The sequence below is a fragment of the Cupressus sempervirens genome, chromosome 9, assembly GCF_028749045.1.
Source record: "Cupressus sempervirens isolate cs-2001-9-10 chromosome 9, ASM2874904v1, whole genome shotgun sequence".
Classification (NCBI taxonomy): Eukaryota; Viridiplantae; Streptophyta; class Pinopsida; order Cupressales; family Cupressaceae; genus Cupressus; species Cupressus sempervirens.
In genome coordinates, this window is record NC_143126.1 from 729976759 (window position 1) to 729995514 (window position 18756).

General features: G+C 37.7%; 1 protein-coding gene across 4 annotated transcripts in view; it reads right to left on the reverse strand.

Moving 5' to 3' along the window:
* The window catches only part of LOC149540786 (magnesium transporter, putative (DUF803)), a 122037-nt gene that overhangs the window by 49210 nt on the left and 54071 nt on the right, over positions 1 to 18756 (reverse strand). For all 4 annotated transcript variants that reach the window (XM_089801865.1, XM_089801867.1, XM_089801866.1 and 1 more), the window contains 7 exons: positions 8190 to 8277; positions 7996 to 8057; positions 7813 to 7898; positions 7567 to 7640; positions 7371 to 7473; positions 6908 to 7039; positions 6671 to 6770 (listed from right to left, as the gene is read on the reverse strand). In XM_089801865.1, the coding sequence (XP_089657991.1) occupies positions 6671 to 6770; positions 6908 to 7039; positions 7371 to 7473; positions 7567 to 7640; positions 7813 to 7898; positions 7996 to 8057; positions 8190 to 8277 (645 nt within the window). The remainder of the gene's footprint in view (positions 1 to 6670; positions 6771 to 6907; positions 7040 to 7370; positions 7474 to 7566; positions 7641 to 7812; positions 7899 to 7995; positions 8058 to 8189; positions 8278 to 18756) is intronic.

Below are 18756 nucleotides of genomic sequence, written 5' to 3' on the forward strand. Positions count from 1 at the left end.
TGGGACCAAGGGAGGCATTTGCTAGTTGGCAGATTGTTAAGTTGTGACAATGATCTGCATCATTTTTGGGATATCATGAGAAGAAATGTTGAGTTTATTTCTTTATGGCAAAGAAACTTCTCCTTTTTGTTGCCTAGAATCGTGATTGGCGATGATATTGTTGATGTGATGTTTTCTGAGATAGTTTGGCATGATGTATTTTATGGTGTTGATTTCAGCCCTCTCAGGTATTTCAGTATGGGTCTTGATGATGTCTACTTTTTGGCATTCTAGGAGAGTAGTGCAATTTGGGCATGATGGTTATTATCATAGTAGTGCTAATCAAAGGACACCAAATAGAAAGAATTAACTACAACACAATAATAAACATGTTAAGGTGAACTTGGAAGGAGGGGCCCACTTTAAAATTAAAAAAGAGAGTTTTATTAAATAAAAATGTATTTTTCAGTGTTGATGTCACCTATCTCATCATGGATGCCAATCCATCCCAGGGATTTCCAAATCATTCCTAAGGCATTCCCAACCGTCCTCAGGACGTACGAGCATCTTCAAAAAAAAGTCCCCAAGTTTGTAGGATGTTTCCTATGAATTTTCAAAAAGGGGGATAAAATGGGGACATCCCCTACCTGTTCCTAAGTCCCAAAAACATTTCTCATACGGGGTCAACGGATTTTAGGTTGGGACGAGTCCCTAGGTAACATTGGTTTTGAACCATTCCTTGGACACTTAAAGGTCAGTTGTTGATGTTCCAAGTTTTATTGGGGACAAGGGAGGCATTTGCTAGTTGGCGGATTGTAAAGTTGTGACAATGTTTGATCTGCTACATTTTTGGGATGTCATGAGAAGAAATGTTTGATCTATATTTTCCTTTTTCTCCATGTTGCTTGGTTGCATCCTAATGATGGATCATGGAGTGTGATTCGAAAAATTGATGCCAAAAATACTTTACACAATCTTATACAGAAGTGTATTATAAATAATTATCATTGATTGTGGAAATATGTTCTCATTAAGAAATGTTGAGTTTTGAGAGAAGCTTCTTTTTTTTGTTGCCTAGGATCGTGATTGGCAATGTATTGCTAATGTGATATTTTATGAGCTAGTTGGTAAGTAATATTATATGGTGTCGATTCAGCCCTCTTAGGTATTTCAGTATAGGTGTTGATGATGTTTGCTTTTTGGTATTCCAAGAGAGGAGCAATTTGGCATGATGGTTATGATCATACTAGTGCAGAATCAACGCAGTGGTTCCTTTCTGAGATTGACTTGGAACCCTGGGATCACACAGGTTTGTAGTTCCACAATTTAGGATAAGGGAGCCAATGTTGGATTACTAGAGTTTAATCCTGTGGTATTTCAGTTTGGCTCTTTCGAAGGGCGATGTTTTGACAAGATGATTGAGTTTATGTTATATTTGATTGTTGTCCTTATAGGATACTTTTAGGACGCATCTGAATTGGGCAGCAATCAGGATATTGTCTTTAGTAGATGGTGTTGTAGATCTCTTAGGTTGATTGGGGACCCTAGGATCATTCTCAGCTTTTGTTTGGATCAATCAGATGCTACTTGTATTAGAATGGCATTGGTTAAGTATAAACAATCTTTGGGAAGGGTACAATCCTAGTTGGGATAATCCCCAAAAAAAGACAAGTTTCCAGTAATTGCTGAGTTTTTGGGACCGATGAGTTTTTTCCAAATTTACTCGCAACTCGGTAGGCGAAAAAATTGCTGAGCTTTTCAGAAAAAACTCTTCTTTCTTTAAAAAATTTTACTTTTTTTTTGTTAAAAACAAAAGGCAAAATGCCTATATGTATTGTATAAAATAGAGAATTATAGTATACTAGTAGAGCTGGGAAGAGGAAGATGTAATTGTAATGATGAATTTACTATTTACTTCTATTTTGACACAAAACTATTTACTATTTAGCTTTCTATCATTAGCATTCCACATGAGAATGTGATTTTGTGCCCACTATGCATTTATATATATCTAAACTCTGCTTGTTTCTTTTGTGTTCTCTTTAATTAACTCGTTGCATGCATCTTCTCATTGAATTTTGCAAAAAAAAAATGTATTTTTAATTAAATTTAAACACTTTTTTAGGTTCACAAGTTTTTCCCGATTTTTTGGGAGGGGGCTTGGTGAGTTGTTGCCGAGTGAGAGGCTTCCAACTATAGGTACAATCATGTCCCAATTTCAACATCTATTGTACTTCAGTAGAAGTTAACTTTCAAGGTTTGTGTCAACTAGTTCAAAGGATTATTTGATGTCGCCAATTTTCTCGCATGGCTTATTGAAGATGTCTAACACTTTTTGGAAGGATATCAGACAATTTGTCTATACTTGTTATTTATAGTGTCGATTCTAAACATTGACTTAGCCATTTGTAGAATTACTATTTATGGATAGTCGTTGATTTCTTGGTTTAATGATATCCTAGTGACATGAAGTTTTTGAGTCATCATTTTAAATGACATTAATACAGTAAATTAAGTTTATTTTATATTATATTAAATTTCAAAACATAAAGTTAAATTTGATATTTTACCAAGGTTATTTAATTTAATAAAGTAACTTTATTGGAAACTTAGGAAGAGATGAGATGAATGTAAAATTCAAATTTGCATAACGCATTGAGCTTGAAGTTATAAAAAGTGTTTTGAACCTCACTTGAAGTATATTGAAGATTATGATGTCATCTCCAGTGAAAAACCCTTGGCATTTTCAATATTACTTTTCCAGCCTTCTGGAAGATGAAAGCCCTTCTCAAGAAGATTGGCTACAATGCTGAAAGATCCACGCTAGTTGGCACCATGGGCTTCTCTTTGGGTCTCAGCTTATGGATTCAAAGATTAATGTATTTTTAGTTTCAAATTTGAAACTTTGTTTTTCGGGTTCTCAATTCAGAGTCCATGTTTGGCAAAATTTTATTCTAGCTCAGTGCTTGTGTGCTTCTTTTTTGCTAGTCATCTTTAATTGAAGAGGAATAAATAAGTTTATTGCTTCTAATTTCTAATATTTCTTTTTAAAGTCCTGAATATTCGAAGGGACAAAATGTGCATATGAATAAAGGAGACATATCGGGAGATTTGAGGGAGTTGTGAAAACACAACACAGTATGCATGGAGGTCTTCAAAGTTCACACAAGAGGAGATTGAGCTTGGGCGCAAGAAGCATATGGTCCACCTATGCATGAAGACAAAGTCCTAGATAAGACAAGAACATGTTAAAAGCAAAGCGACAAGAAGTAAAGGTAAATAGGGAGTTTTGTTAAGGGTTAATAAAGTAAGCTTGGTTGATATATTCTATAATATGGATTTTAAAAACAAGCAACTTCGAATTTAATTAAGTGCTTGATTATTTGATCGGTTGTAGAATATTTTCTTACAACACATAAATTCTGAATACCAACATTAGGATATACTCAAAAAGGAAAGGCATGCAAGTTCTTCACTTTGGTTGGGGCTAATCCTTTCTTAAGTGCAAGCTTTTGCTTGAGTGTGAACTTCATTTCTTGAGGTGATTTATCCAATGAGGCGACAGTTGAGCAATTGGGGGCACTCATTATCAAGTTGCACAAGAAGAGGGCTGCAATGCCAAAATCAGTGTGTGATGCAGTTTGTCCCATAGGCTATCTTTAGCCTTGTGAACATTATAACTTATTTCTTTCTATTCTTTCTAGTTGCATGAGCTCACAACATTTTTCTGTATGTTTCTTTATCTTGCACAATTGTACTCCTTAGTGTGGATTTATTACCAACCTTGTTTCAAAGATGAAGCCTTTAGGCTCATTGCATGGCATGTCCTTTTAAATCAGCAAGGTGAATATTGATTAAGGAAATCACCGTCTTCTCTCACTAGACATAAGATTTAACGCTTCTCTGTGTGCATTGAAGATTTAAAATGTGGTTGAGTAGATGAATTTTGTGGAAGAGTGATAAGAAGGTGACTGCACAGTGATAGGAATGTGGGAATCAAAGATTGTATTTGATACTAGACCTTGCTTCTACTGGTGTATTAACTCTGTTCCAGATTGGATTTATCCCTTGCCTTTCTTCGTGCTTGGCATGACACCTTTCTTCTAGCAAACAATGGTAGCTGTTAGAGTGCTTGGGCGCAATCTTGATCCCCGGCCTTGGTGCATGCTATTTCATTGGGTGTTAGGATCCTTTGCCATAGGCATTGACTTTGTTGAAGATTGAAACTGAGGAAGATATCAACCACTGCAATCAAGAAAAGAGCTTGGTTTAATTATTTAGGTGAGGATTAATATTTGTTTTAAATTTGAACTAGCAATGGGGCTGACATATTGTAATATCTCCATTGAGGTCAGAAATAAACTACTCCATTTCTGTATTTTTAGAACAAGCCATTTGCTAAACATTTGATATCATTGTGTTGAACTTGAGCATCATCGGCTCTACATCTTAAAAATCCAATTCTTGGCTCCAATTATTATGATGTTCTTTCTTATGACTGTTGGAGGAGACTTTTCATGTAATATAATGTCAACTCAGTCCTACAATAAACAAATTGGAAAGTTTGTATAATCAGCAAATTGTTTGACAAAATTACTGTGTGGGGAAAAGTTGATAAACTTTGGGTAGAAAAAGTGGACACCTAATTACATCAATGATGATGCAGCCTATTTTTCACAACTTTTCCTATATCATCTTAAAAATCCAATTCTTGGCTCCAATTATTATGATGTTCTTTCTTATGACTGTTGGAGGAGACTTTTCATGTAATATAATGTCAACTCAGTCCTACAATAAACAAATTGGAAAGTTTGTATAATCAGCAAATTGTTTGACAAAATTACTGTGTGGGGAAAAGTTGATAAACTTTGGGTAGAAAAAGTGGATACCTAATTACATCAATGATGATGCAGCCTATTTTTCACAACTTTTCCTATATGATAATGAGATGGTAGGTAAAGGGAAAGTTAATTGGATAATTAAATTAATAAAAATCAAAACTTAAAAGGTTACTTATATTTTAAAAAGCATGTTTTAAGGGTTGCCAAACTTGTGGAAAAAGATGTTTAAAAAGGATACTTAATTATACTGACCTAAATTTGAGGAATCTGTATCAAAAGGATAATAATATTACTATATTTCCTCAAAATAGGAATGTTTTGAATAGAGTCTTTCTGATTTTTAAAACAATCACATTTTTCAGGAATGAATGTTGTTTTATTCTCTCTTCTTAATGATGCAAACCCTCCAGATTTCAATCCAATTACATATAGGGATTGGTAATGAGCTTCAACACGGATTGTTTGTGTTTCATTTTTTTATGAGAGATTTTCTATGTTTGTTTCTGTTTACTTGGTGGTCAGCACCTTCTTGAGGACTTGTGACGACTTAACCACTTCTCCAAGGTCGGGCTAAACCTGGCGTTGGTATTGGGCATTGGTATTTCGAGCTTTTGGCACAACCAAAAACGATTCCAACAATTAGTATCAGAGCCTCAGGTCGTGGGTTTGAATCTCCTACGATGGGTGCAAATAGGCTCAGCCGATGTTGAGGGGAAGATTGTTGACTTGGTGGTCAACACCTCCTTGGGGACTCATGACATGGCTTAACCGCCTCCTATGGTTTGGGTTAAATCTAATGTTTTTATTGGGCATTGATAGTTTGAGCTTTTGGTGCAATGGCAAATGATTCCAACAGTTTCCAGTTTTATTGTGAAGTTCTGAGTTGCTTTGTAGTCTGATGTTATTGGAGTTCGCAAATGAAATGATATAACAATGTTGACATTTTTTGTGTTGTCCATATTAAAGAAATAAGGAGAAAAACTATCACAATGATAATATTTTATTTCTATTCACTTCTGTTCATTTATACATTATATATTTATAGGATGAATAATCTTAATCCTATAACATCACTAAACTCTTACTCTGAATCTAGGTGGGTTGTTCAACCACCTTGATTATCTCACTCCTATCTTCCCTACAAAATCTCCATGTGAGTTGTTAACACAACTAATGCAATATTACACAGTCACAATTATATAATAATAAACTGTTTCTCAACAACTTAATATTAACTTATATAACTTGATTTTATAACACATTACTAAAGTTAAACACTAATTCCTAACAGTTTGAAATGTTTATTATTCCATGTTCCACCATTTTTGTTTTCATGTATCTAATTTTTGTATGTTTTATAAAACAAATTCAGGATGGCACCTATCTTTACACTCTTTTTACTGTGAATGGATTAGCCTCAGCAATAAGTGTGCATGCTGGTAAGGTTAATAAAAAGGCTATCCAGAAAGGCCATATAAAGATTTTATAAAATTTTATTCAAATATCTACATATTTCTCTCTTACTGACTTGCACTCAAAACAGTTGCAAGACTTCTCATCCTAACATATCATGGTCTACATAGTCAGACCACCACACAACTCAATGTATGGTTTAGTATATCAGGTCAAAATCCTAAGCATAGAGTACTGAAATAACAAAACAAGATTTAACTGTCAACAACAATGCATGCACTGAGGCTTTATGCTTCTAGCTATTAACTATAAATATTAAAAAAAACACATATATAGGAAACAGTCGTCCATGCACTTGCTTGTGCCGCTTATCATGATAACAGCTATCAGGAATATGGTATTAGCGAATTTTCTCGTTGATTCGTTTCCAAACTTACCCAAAATGCAGCTGTACTTAAAAACAATGAGAGTATAATGTATGTAAACCACCCATGCAGCTGACTATCACCATTGATGGTTAACCTGAACAAACTTGACCTACAAAATAGAATACCAGAATATTATTATCAAAGATTGAGTCAAGAATACTAGCATGGTGAAGATTTTTTAAAAATCATTGAAAATACTAAGATAAGATATTGCTGGCCATGCCTAAACTCTGAACTGTAACATACAAAGATTTGGCAAACAAAACTGAATGAGAACCAATGGCACCAGAGACAACAGCATAAGTGAGAGGAAGTAGCTGATGCCAGTAGGATTTAATATTGTGTCTTCCAAAAATTGAAAGCAGTTGCTCTCCTTTTCTGCAATATGTACAACTACCAATATCAACTTTCCTACTCATAAAGCATGTTGAAATCGAAAACAAATAACCAAAATCAGAAATTTGAGATAAAGGTCTGAAGATATATAGCATGAACATCATTCTAAGATGCCAATTTGGAGGTCTTTGCACAGTCATTATTGTAAGTGATTATCAAATGCTTATGATAAATATATTCCACATTTTTAATATCTCACCTGAATCATATTGCACTATCCACATTCAAGCATTGTAGAAGTAGTTAAATTACATATCCATAAACAAAGATTAATTAATCAAAAGGTAATTTTTCACTCATAAGTGCATATTACCTGTAAATAGAATGGCTGGCCGCAACGATCAATAAAAGACCCAAACAATATAAAAGATATACTTGACTTGTATATTTTTCCATCAATTGCTCTGGTGTATAAACTGCAAATGAACAAAGGGAACTCATACCAATCAAGAGTTTAAAAAATAATCAAACAAAAGTTATGAAGAAAGTATAAGAGACAGAGTGAGTACCAGGTGATTGATGATTGCCAAATGCAACAAGGAAGATATTGCCAAAAACAATAAGAGCTGTGGCAAGAAGTACCCTGTGTACAAGTAAAGATTTTGTAATCTTCATACCTGACCTCTGACTTTGATTTGAAAAGAATAAATACATGTAATCCTACAGACAAGTATAGTTTTGTGCCATCTAAATTTGTTTTTCCTATTAAAACATGTAACGGAAATTCTTGTTGATAGAATCCAAAATATAGTTACCTTCCTGTCACCTTCTCTTTCAGAACAATATAAGCAAAAGCTACATTAGATATAAACTGCACAGAACCTAGAGCTGCAAGAAGAGACTGTGAAGCACCAATAGTAATCAGAAAAATTGCTAATGTTTTCAATAAATTTCATAAGACTTACAGTGCCTTTATATAAGTGAACAGATTTGCCCACCTGTGCTGCATATCCAAAGGAAATGAAATTGAGACAATTTCCTAGAGCAAATATAAGCAACCCTGCATGTAAAGGATTGAGTGAAAAAGGTTATGAGATAGCAAACATGCATAACCCAATAATACACTCTATATTACATATCCACCTGCAATTAAAATTTGTATGGCTGGATATTGAAACTGGAACATCCTTACCTACTCGCCAAGACTGGAAGTATATGATTGGCTTAAACTCAGCTTTTCCCCCAAACTCTGTAGTTTCCAACAATGCTAATCTCTCTCTCTACAATGTATACATGTTCGACAGAAAATTTAAGGCAATTAAATTTATTTTGGAATTTGCAATATCTGAGACAGATGAGAAATCACTCCATGTGAACTTCTGAATGTTTTTAAATTCAATTAAGATGAAGCATTTTCATAGAACTGTGATGTCAGCTTCTGAACAAACTAACATTTACAACAAACAGTCTACCATTATATTATAATATTTCTAATGCAGAAAGAATTATGTTGTCATCCACAAATGATGAAAGTAGGTGTAGTTAGCAAAAAGAGACTTAGCAACATTTTGAATTTAACATGTTTCTACTCAACTATCTATTATTTACTTGTCAGATTTGAACAATTGTTAGGAGTCAGTGGTTATTAGCAGTTGTGTCACACCCCTCCGGGATGCTCTGCATTAAACAGTGGTTTTAAATATTGTGCCCTAAATGACTTAAGGGTTTAGAATCTTAGATTAAACAACGGGTTTGTAAACTGTGCTCTAAATGGCTTTGGCTTTACATTGAACAGCGGTTTTATAAATTGTGTCCTAAATGGTTTTGTCTTAGACTGAACAGTGGTTTTGCTGGTTGTGCCTTAAGCAGCTATTTGTGAATTATGCCCTAGCTGGGTTCTGCATGAATTAATTCATGATTTTGAAATATTCTTAATTGTAATGATGTTTAGTAAAAAAAATTCACTTGGTATTAACATGTCGTTTATGGTTAATCAAGACCAGTAGATTTAACTATTGTTTTGCAATATTTATGTTTATAAATTTGCCAGAAAATGATAACAAACTAACTAGTGTCGCTTGACAAGTGGTTGCAGGACTGACACGAATTCCCAGAGCAAGGGGGTAAAGGTATCATCGGGAAAGAGGAATGAAGCTGAATAATGAGGACAAGGTCTTCAGGAAACTGGTAAGGCTGACTAGCTAGGAATAGAGCAAACTAGTAGGCTAGGGGTCTTAAGGAAGTGTTGTCCTATGTCTCTCAGTCATAAGGATAGTACAAAATTGACTTGCACCTACCTCAAACAACTTGCTTGCGACACTTTAAATTGTTAACATTAACCTTTTTGACTTCCTTGATCCTAGTTCACCTCAGATTTTGAGCATGTATGCATATAAAATATAAGTAAGCAATTATATATAACCATAATACTTATTCGTCTATATTAATGCACGTCCATATACAAATGATTAGTCATAAGCAAGGTGTTTGACCATGATTAATCACATGTTTATGAGCATGTAATGTGAGTTAAAATATTATGGATGTACATAAATGTTTACATATATTGTCATGCCAACCTTTATAATATTCCAGATTCAATTGATTATCGATTATTATCAACATTGTTATCTCTTTTCAACTCACCGCCCTTACGATAACTACAATTTCTCTTATAGTCATATGCTAAACTTATTATCATCACCAATCTCACTCTATGTCCTAAACTTAAACCGGGATTCACATTGGACCCCAACCTTCTATAATTGATTGATATATTTGTCCAGCCGGCAAGGACACTGTGACATTAATAAGATGATTATTTCTCAAGACCTTTATAATGGATGGGCATACTCAGCAATTGAGCACGAACAAGGGATTGCAAAAAATAGTGCAGAGTCATTTGCATCTACAGCAACAATGCCATCATTTTCTAGGGTGGCATCATGGGGAATAGAGATGAATTGGAATAGTTTTCAATCTTGATATGTGAGCATGAGTATTATTGAAAGGATATGAAAGAAGTATTTTCTCTTCTGGAAAAAAAAATGCATTCACTAATGTTAAGAAACGACTTTGTGGATGGCCGTGCAATTGCAGACCTCTAAATTCTTCTTACCTGTGCACAATGACTTTTTTGGCATTTCATCTTCTTTATTCCTGCGTAGTACCTTCTCTTGAATATGACTGTCTTCTTTGAATATTAATCACCTTGCATAAGCAGTATACAAGGGGAGTCTCCATGTAGCTAAACCATAGTAACGAGAATCGTGGCGATTCACCCAATTCGGTGATTCGATTCAAGCCAAACATTTTTTTGTGAATCGGTTAATCAAATCAGCAATAAAGGGTTTATGAAATAAGTTACTAAATTTCAAGGGTTTTCTTAATTTGCCAATTCGTGGCCAATTCGCGATTCGATTTGGCCTTGTTGATTCCAATCCAATTCCGTTTCTCGTTACTTTTGTTGTCGGTAAAATTATAAAATAGCCAACGGGTACATTAGCATGTTGTCAGTAAAGTTATAAAATAGCCGACGGGTAGATTAGTATCTGAATGGGCATGATGGTTGAGGCACCCCTTCGAAATGGTATATGTACACCGTCCAGAATGGACTTTGGATCATGGTTGTAATCATCGTTGGAAGCACTCTGTAATTTCTTCAGCATATATGAGAATAATAAAAGGAGTATTGTTGTGTTACATGTTCTTGTCTATTGTTTGTATGCATGAAACTATTTACCCCATATGGTAAACATTTGGCACCGTTGCCCCATGGACCTAGAACAAAGGCAAAGGAATGAAGACTAATGCCGAATCAACTGAACAAAAATAAGAATAAGCGAAAGGAAAAAGATGAAATACGCACCGCACAAGGGAATTTAATTTTGGCACAACAGGTCGAACGCAAATGGAGGTTTCAGCAGATTGTCGACGGACACCAAAGCACCGAGGAATTGTTGGAAGAGACTCGACAATGGTTGGATTTGGTGGAAGAAGCAAGTGAGGAATTTCTTAAGCTGTATATGCCGAGGGAAGAGAATCTAGACGGAAGGGAATTAACTCCCACGGCTCAAAGTGTCGAGGGAGCACGAGTGTGGAGTGAACTCTTTGTCTGCGATACACTTCCGAAATGAACAACTTCACTTAACGAAGACCCTTTTTCACCAAGTAACGCAGTTGTCGGAAGTAGGACAATTGTCCGAAGCAGCGCGGGTGTTTGCAGAACAACACGGGTGCTCGGAACAGTGCGGGTACTTGGAACAACATGGGTACTTTGAACAAGGTGGGTGCTCAGCAAGTACCTAAGAATCAAAAGAAAGTAGCAATGGCAAGTCCTAAAGAAAAATTACCGAAGTTTAATGGTGATGGAATGGCAGATCCAATCAAACATTGCACAACGTGCGAAACCATATGGACAGCAAATGGCATGACGGACGAGGATGATTGGGTCAGACAGTTCCCAGCAACCCTACGAGGTGTGGCAATTGATTGGTTTGCCAACACCGATCCCCAAAAATTAACTTCTTGGGCAACAGTTAAAAAGGAGTTTATCACCGAGTTTCAATTGCTACGAAACGACAATGAGATCGTAGCAGAAATATACACCACAAAGGAAGGGAAAAATGAAACAATCTGTGTATATGCTAGAAAACTAAAAAAATAATAAATAAAATGAAAAGTAAGCCGGCAGATGGGCTGAAAAAGAGATGGTTCATGGAAAGACTACACATGGAGTTAAGGAAGAAAATGAAGATTGTGCCGCCATCATCATACACCGAAGCATACAATCGGACGATGGACTTAAAGAGTGAACAGAAAACGAAAAAGAAGAAAAGTAGTTCATCCAACTCAGATGACTCATTTTTGAAAGGAGATAGCAGTGGTGATGAAAAGGACAGAAAGAAGGTCTGAGCCCTCCAAAAGGATATGATCAGAATGATGAAGGAATTTAAGAATATGGAGAAAGAGACGAAGGGAAACGAGCTATGGTGCACAGAATGTAAGACAGAAGGTCACACGAAGGGATCCTGTCCGAAAAACCAGTTCTACGATATCTATCAAATTATGGGACATTCCACAAAAGAATGCCCCTTCAATATGAAAACAAGAGGGCATCAACAAGTGCTCCTGACATAAGAAGCTTTCGTGTTAGGAGGGAGTGGAAACACAAGCAATGATGGTGCCACTTCGGGTGGGTACAGAAATAATAGAAGAGGGCAAAACAACAATACTAGCAATAATACCAATAACAATACCAACAATAATAATGGGGGCCGCAGCCAAATTCAGTACAATGCGAATGGTCGCCCGATGGTTCAATGCCGAGCATGCAATTTGTGGGGCCACTTTGCACGAAATTGTACATCAGCTAATACACCAAAGTTGTTATACAAATGGTGCAGTCCTAGAGATCATGAAGATGCCAAGTGCCCGAAATTAGGAGTGCATCTGATTAGCATTGGCGCAGACAAAGAAGTCTTAGCAATCACCCGTAAACAAGCCAAACTATACCCCGACCCGACGGAAGAAAAGAAGAGATTGGAAGAAATGCGTGCGGAAATTGAGAAAGTAACGCAGGCAGAGAAATCACAATTGAAGGACACTACCGATACCTCAACGAGGAACGGCATAGAATAGAACATTATAAGGCAAATATTACAAACTGAAGTACCAGTCAAAATAAACAATCTACTGCTTACAATGCCTCAACTTCAATCGGCACTCAAAAACATCGCTCTAACTGCTAAACCACTAGGAGAACATGGAAGGGAAAAGGAAAGCGGAGCAAGTGCAGCGGACCCAATGCTGCTAGCCTTCACATCTGGACGACATCCGGCGGTCGTAGAGATGGGTATATTAGAAACAGTCCTTTCAGACGCAATTGTGGACGGAGGTTTAGGGATAAACATCCTGCCAGAAGATATCTGGAAGAAGTTGGGACAGCCGACATTGTGGCCACCTACATACCAGTTGCTCACGGCAGACCAACACAGGATCAAACCATTGAGAATCCTAATGGCACAACCAGTGACTATTGGGACACAGCCGTTCCTACTCAATTTCGTCGTCAATCCGCTAAAGAGGAGAGGATATGACGCCATTCTGGGGCCGAGGATGGCTTGTACAAGCAAAGGTTAAGCATGACCGGAAGAAGAATACCCTATCAATGGAACACGGAGGTAGAAGATTCATAATTGACCTACACTCACAAATGGTAGGTGAGGAGGCAGCGTCATGGGATTCCGAAGGCGAAGGTGGAGGGGATGACGAGGGGAAGAAGAGAATGGAACATGATGAAGAGGGAGTATTGAGACTGGAAGGAGGGTTGAATGAGGACAACCTAGACTCAGTGAATGGCCTTTTCCACTGGCAGATGGAGGATTAAAAGCTTTTTCCGAGCTGTACTATGTTAAGGGTCGACGAAGGTGAGAAAGAAGGAAATGAATGTTCGAAGGAATATAGAGAAGCGGAAGAAGGAAAAGCGGTTAGGACTGAAGCTAAAGGGAAGAATATATAGTACGAACCCAGAAAAAGGATGGATTCCACCGTACGGTTAACAATAAATGGACCGCGTAGAAAGAAAAGGTTACAACGCACCATGAATTTACTAGAAAGGTGCCAACAGCAAGGAAAACACATCATACGGTCTGCACAGGAAACAAAGAGGAAGGGCTTAATAAAAACTTCAGCAGTACGGAGTGAAGGCTCTAAAATCAAGAATACAGTTATTGACGGCAAGGAGTGGTAGCCGACGGAATTCATGGTACCGAGTTTCAGGAACAAACTGGGCGATATGGAAAACTTGAGGGAGAGATCGTGTAACTTAAATAAACTTGATGAGCGACGATTGCAGGCACAATGGGCCACGGAGGTGACACAGAACAGGTGCAATGCGTGGCATGATAAGCACCTAAAACTAAACAAGTTCCAACCAAGACAGCTGGTGTTGAAGTGTGGCAGACGGAATGAAATCAAACCGAGGAAGTTTAAAGTCAAATGGGTTGGACCATACCAAATCCGAGAAGTGGGCAACAACGAAGCAATAAAGCTATGGTCATTGGATGGGAAAGAAATTCCAAAAGTGGTGAACGGTTCCAAGTTAAAAATATATCATGTGAGAACCATTCCCCTGTCGACGAATAATGAGGAGCAGTAGTAAGGAAAAACGAAAAAAAAAAAAAGAGGAAAGAAAAAATTGAAAAAAAAAATGGAAAAGAAAAAAGAAAAAAAAAATTTAAAAATGAAAAAGTTATAAGATCACCATATGGCATCAAGTCAATGACCACCATACGGCCTTTTAAGTGCCCCCACCATAACCATATGGTAAACTCAAACAGGAGGAGAGTTAACAAGAAACACCGTACGGTGTCTTCACAGGGAATTCTATCGTACAGTATTCTTATTTCCTCCCATCGTACAGTAATTTAATATCATATGACAGGCATCGTACGGCTCAAATTGCAAATTAACAGCACCATACAACATCTCCAGCAAGTTGCAAGTCACCGTACAGCAAGAGACCCTTCTATAAAAACCATACAGTCTTCTCAACATGCTCCATACAGTCCCTCCATAACCGTACGACATACAAGAAACAGAGGCCCGAGTAATTAAATACATTTAACGCACAGGCACTGGAGGCTTGGCATCGTACAGACAACAGGTAGATCAAGGGGGCTCAGTCGTACACTTCCTACCACACGCCTTCTTCACCGTACGGTCCACCAAATTCAAAAAATACAATGCATTGCCACCGTACGGTCACGCAAAATAGGAGATAAAGGACATTATCGTGGTACGAGCAGGTGGTGCGGTATAGAGTAGCAATTTTGGACTACTTCAAACACAATACGGTGTAGAAAAAAGGGGAAGTTTATAATTTATTTTGCCATACCACATCTACATTGCCGTCGTACGAGCATGAGGCAGAGGTCGATTTTGGGTTGGGTTTTGTAGACATTTTCTGAGTGATCAAAGAGAAAAGGAGAAAAGTGTAGCCGTACAGCAGAAAGAAATAAAGGAAGGAGCAAAAAAAATTGACGATAAATCAAAAATGCTCAAAATGAATAACGCATGATGCCCAAGGGAAGGGAAAGACATAAACAGGTAGTAAAACATAAGCAATTGCCAGAAAGAGTGGGGGATTGGAAGAAAATCACAAAAATGGTGTTTCTATGGACTTTTGTGTGAGTTTGAGAGTGCTAATTTGGTCTTGGCAGCAGAGGCGCTGCCCCTCGACCCCACCCTGTATCGCGACAGAGAGTGCGCCTGCGGGGGCGCTACCCCTCAACCCTGCTAGGGGCGTTGCCCCCTAGACCCCCAGTCGCTTCAGTTATCAGTCGTGGGAAGTGTTACCAATTGGGGAGTGCCTGTGTACCAGAGGTGGAGAGAGCAACAGAGCAAGCTTTTCGAGAGGGGTGATACACTATGAGTAGGTGTTGGACGTGAGGTTGTCTTAGTGGATGCATAGAGAGCTCGGGAGAAGCTGATCATCCAGTTGGAGGCAGTAAGAGCAACACTTGGCTCAGTGTACCCCAGAGTTGGAAGCAGAGAAGGCGACACGGGTGACTATCACGATCAGCTTGGCTAAGGAGACAATATTGTTAGCAGAGGCTACAGATGCAACGTGTTTTGGAGACCAATTTGGTGCAGGCACGGAACGACTGTGAAAGTGGTGTGACGAAAACATATCTATCTTGTTATAGTTAGTCAATTAATGTATCCCGATTTGTTAATCTGTCTCGGATATTTTGTAATTGTCGTCCAGAGACGACTTTTCTTTTTGGGAGGGATGATGATGTCGGTAAAATTATAAAATAGCCGACGAGTAGATTAGCATGTTGTCGTTAAAGTTATAAAATAGCCAACGGGTATATTAGTATCCGAATGGGCATGACGGTTGAGGCACCCCTTCGGAATGATATATGTACACTGTTCGGAATGGACTTTGGATCATGATTGTAATCATCATTGGAAGCACTGTGTAATCTCTTCGGCATATATGCGAATAATAAAAGGAGTACTGTTGTGTTACATGTTCTTGTCTATTGTCTATATGCATGAAACTATTTACCCCATACGGTAAACAACTTTGAGCTAAACATATTGAACAACAGAGTCTTTCCATTGCAGACATCTCAGCTTCAATTATCCTAACATTTCCATGTTGATAAACATGAAGCTCAGGCACGTTTTCTTCTTGTCTTACTCTTTAGAAGTTAGCTGTCTTTTCATTCACAAGATTGTTGTGTGTTCTTCAAAGTTGCAGCATGTAGCAATTGTTTATTTGTTAAAAAAACTTTTGTTTTGCATAAGGAAGTAGTATATAACTGTAACTTTCATACGTTGCTTTAACAGTTTCCTTCTTGGTTGATTGTTAGAACACAATTAGTAGTATAAGTTCTTTTGCCAAGAGCAGCCTGAGCGGTTGGTCTAATGGCTTCACGCAACCAAGCATACTAGCATGACTGTATAGGCTGTGATAGAAGTTCACTAGCATTGAAGAAACTTTATAATTCTTTACCTTGCACCTGTAGCTATCCTAGTAGGGAACTAACTGGACTTTCAGATGGTGTAGATGCATGATAATGATATTTTGGGACAGAATTTTTACCCATTTATTATATTAATAGGTGACCTGTGCATTCTATCTTACCTAACCCGAAACCTAGTTGTCTATAACCAGTTTAAGAGTTCGCTCCTAAAAATTTCAGAAACTACTCAATAACACATGTCAGTCCAGATTTCTATGCCCTTTCAACTGTAGTAAAACAGAGGAAAAAGTCGTCCTAATGCAAAAGATAACAAAGTAATAACTTCATCTATCATTTGTAACCTGTCTTGCAACTGTTCGAAACTTCTATCTGTTGAGATCGGGTTGACCTCAAATTCAATAGTCATGAATCAGTTTAACTCAAACTTATACATGCTGAAGTGAGCGTTCAACTTGAAAGATCAATGATAATGCTTAACAAGCTCATAAGAACATACTAGTAAACTAAGAGTTTCAACAGTAACACTCAGATGTTGAAGTGTACTCCTTAAGAGTTAGAGACCATAGGAGGGAACCCTATACAATGATAACCAAAAACAAAAACAAAAACAGACTAATTACAAAACAAGGTGCAAGTGGGATTGGGCGAGAGGATGACTTCAAAGAAGTGAAATCCTTGGTCGTAGTGCACTAGTCCCGTGCTGATCAGTCCTAAGAATTCCAGATACACCTATAGTCGAAATAAAGTACTTGTTATGTTTAGTACTTGTTAAAGCTAGTCGGGTTGGGTAGTTAGGTGGTGAGGAAATGCGTTGGTAGGTTTCCAACTGACCCGTCTATAAATACTTGGAACATTGGTAATGTACTCATGTTGGTTTTTGGTATCAATAAAGAAATCATTTCCTTGCCTACTGGTGTTGTGGTATGTTCTATGTTTTACTACATATGAATTAATTGGATTACTTTGTGGGATTAGCATACATTAGTGTTTGTGATAGATCCATTCTACATTTTGGCGTTGTTGCCTAAGTCCAAACCTAGAGGTCGACAAGATGGAGTAATGGGAAGGCCCTTTGTATTGCTCATCCAAGTAACAAATAGTGACGGGGAAGAGGAAGAAATAACTAGGGAAGATCAGTTGACATGTGATCTAGTAACAATCTAGGAAGTTGCGGTCGACCAGTACATACAAAGAGAAGCCCGTGAGAGAACGGTCCCTAAGGGTACGGTATGAGACGAACTTGCGGTGCCACCAGCAATGTACGATCTCCTGGAAGAGATCCCTCACTTGTTAGCACGAAATTTGTTACGAGTGGAAGAGGAAAGAGCGGAGACACAAAGGGAAAGGAGACAACAAGTACTACAACAATTTGCGGAAAGGAGGACAAAGGAGCACAAAGAATGTGAAAATTCCAAAAAGGGAAACAAACATTAAAACAATTCATGCCCTTGATTCCTAATATATATCCCAGGCGGGCACAGAGATAAGAAACTGAGGAAGAAGTCGCCTTGAGGATACTACGTCTCCAATAACAATAGGAGTGACATCGTAACTGGAAAGGAGGACAAGGGGATTCTACGAGAATCAAGGAAGGATTTATCGAGAATACAATTGAAGGTATAGCAAACCTGGTCATCTTTGAGACACCAACAAGGAAGTTGGGATACAAAAACCCAGAGACACCAGCAGGGAGAGACTTCCGACAGGAGCAAAGTCAAGAAGAAGGGGATACTTTTAGCAGTTCCTCCTCGAGAACAAACTTCCAACCAGGAGGGAGTGTTCCATCAGGAGAGAGCGTTCCATCTAGAAGTATTCCATCGGAAGGTGTTCCATCCGGAAGTATTCCACCGAGAGGTGTTCCATGGGAGGTGTTCACATAATGGCAATAGATAAACAAAAATTACCAAGGTTCACAAGGGACGGCTTGGAGGACCCTACTCACCATTGTAAAACATGTATAACAATATGGCAGCCCAATGGACAAAATGACGCGGCAGAATGGCTAAAAGCCTTTCCGGCCACATTAAGGGGTATTGTCATTGATTGGTATACGAACTTGGAGGCAGGAAAGAAAAATACATGGAATAACATCCACACAGCCTTCGAAGAAGAATTCAGACTCCTGAGAGATGACGATGAAATAGTAACGGAGATCTATAACACAAGACAAGGGAAGAGTGAATCTGTCAAGGCCTATAGCAGAAGAATGAAAGAGCTGATACGAAAACTAGATAACAAGCCAGCAAATGGACTAAAAAAATG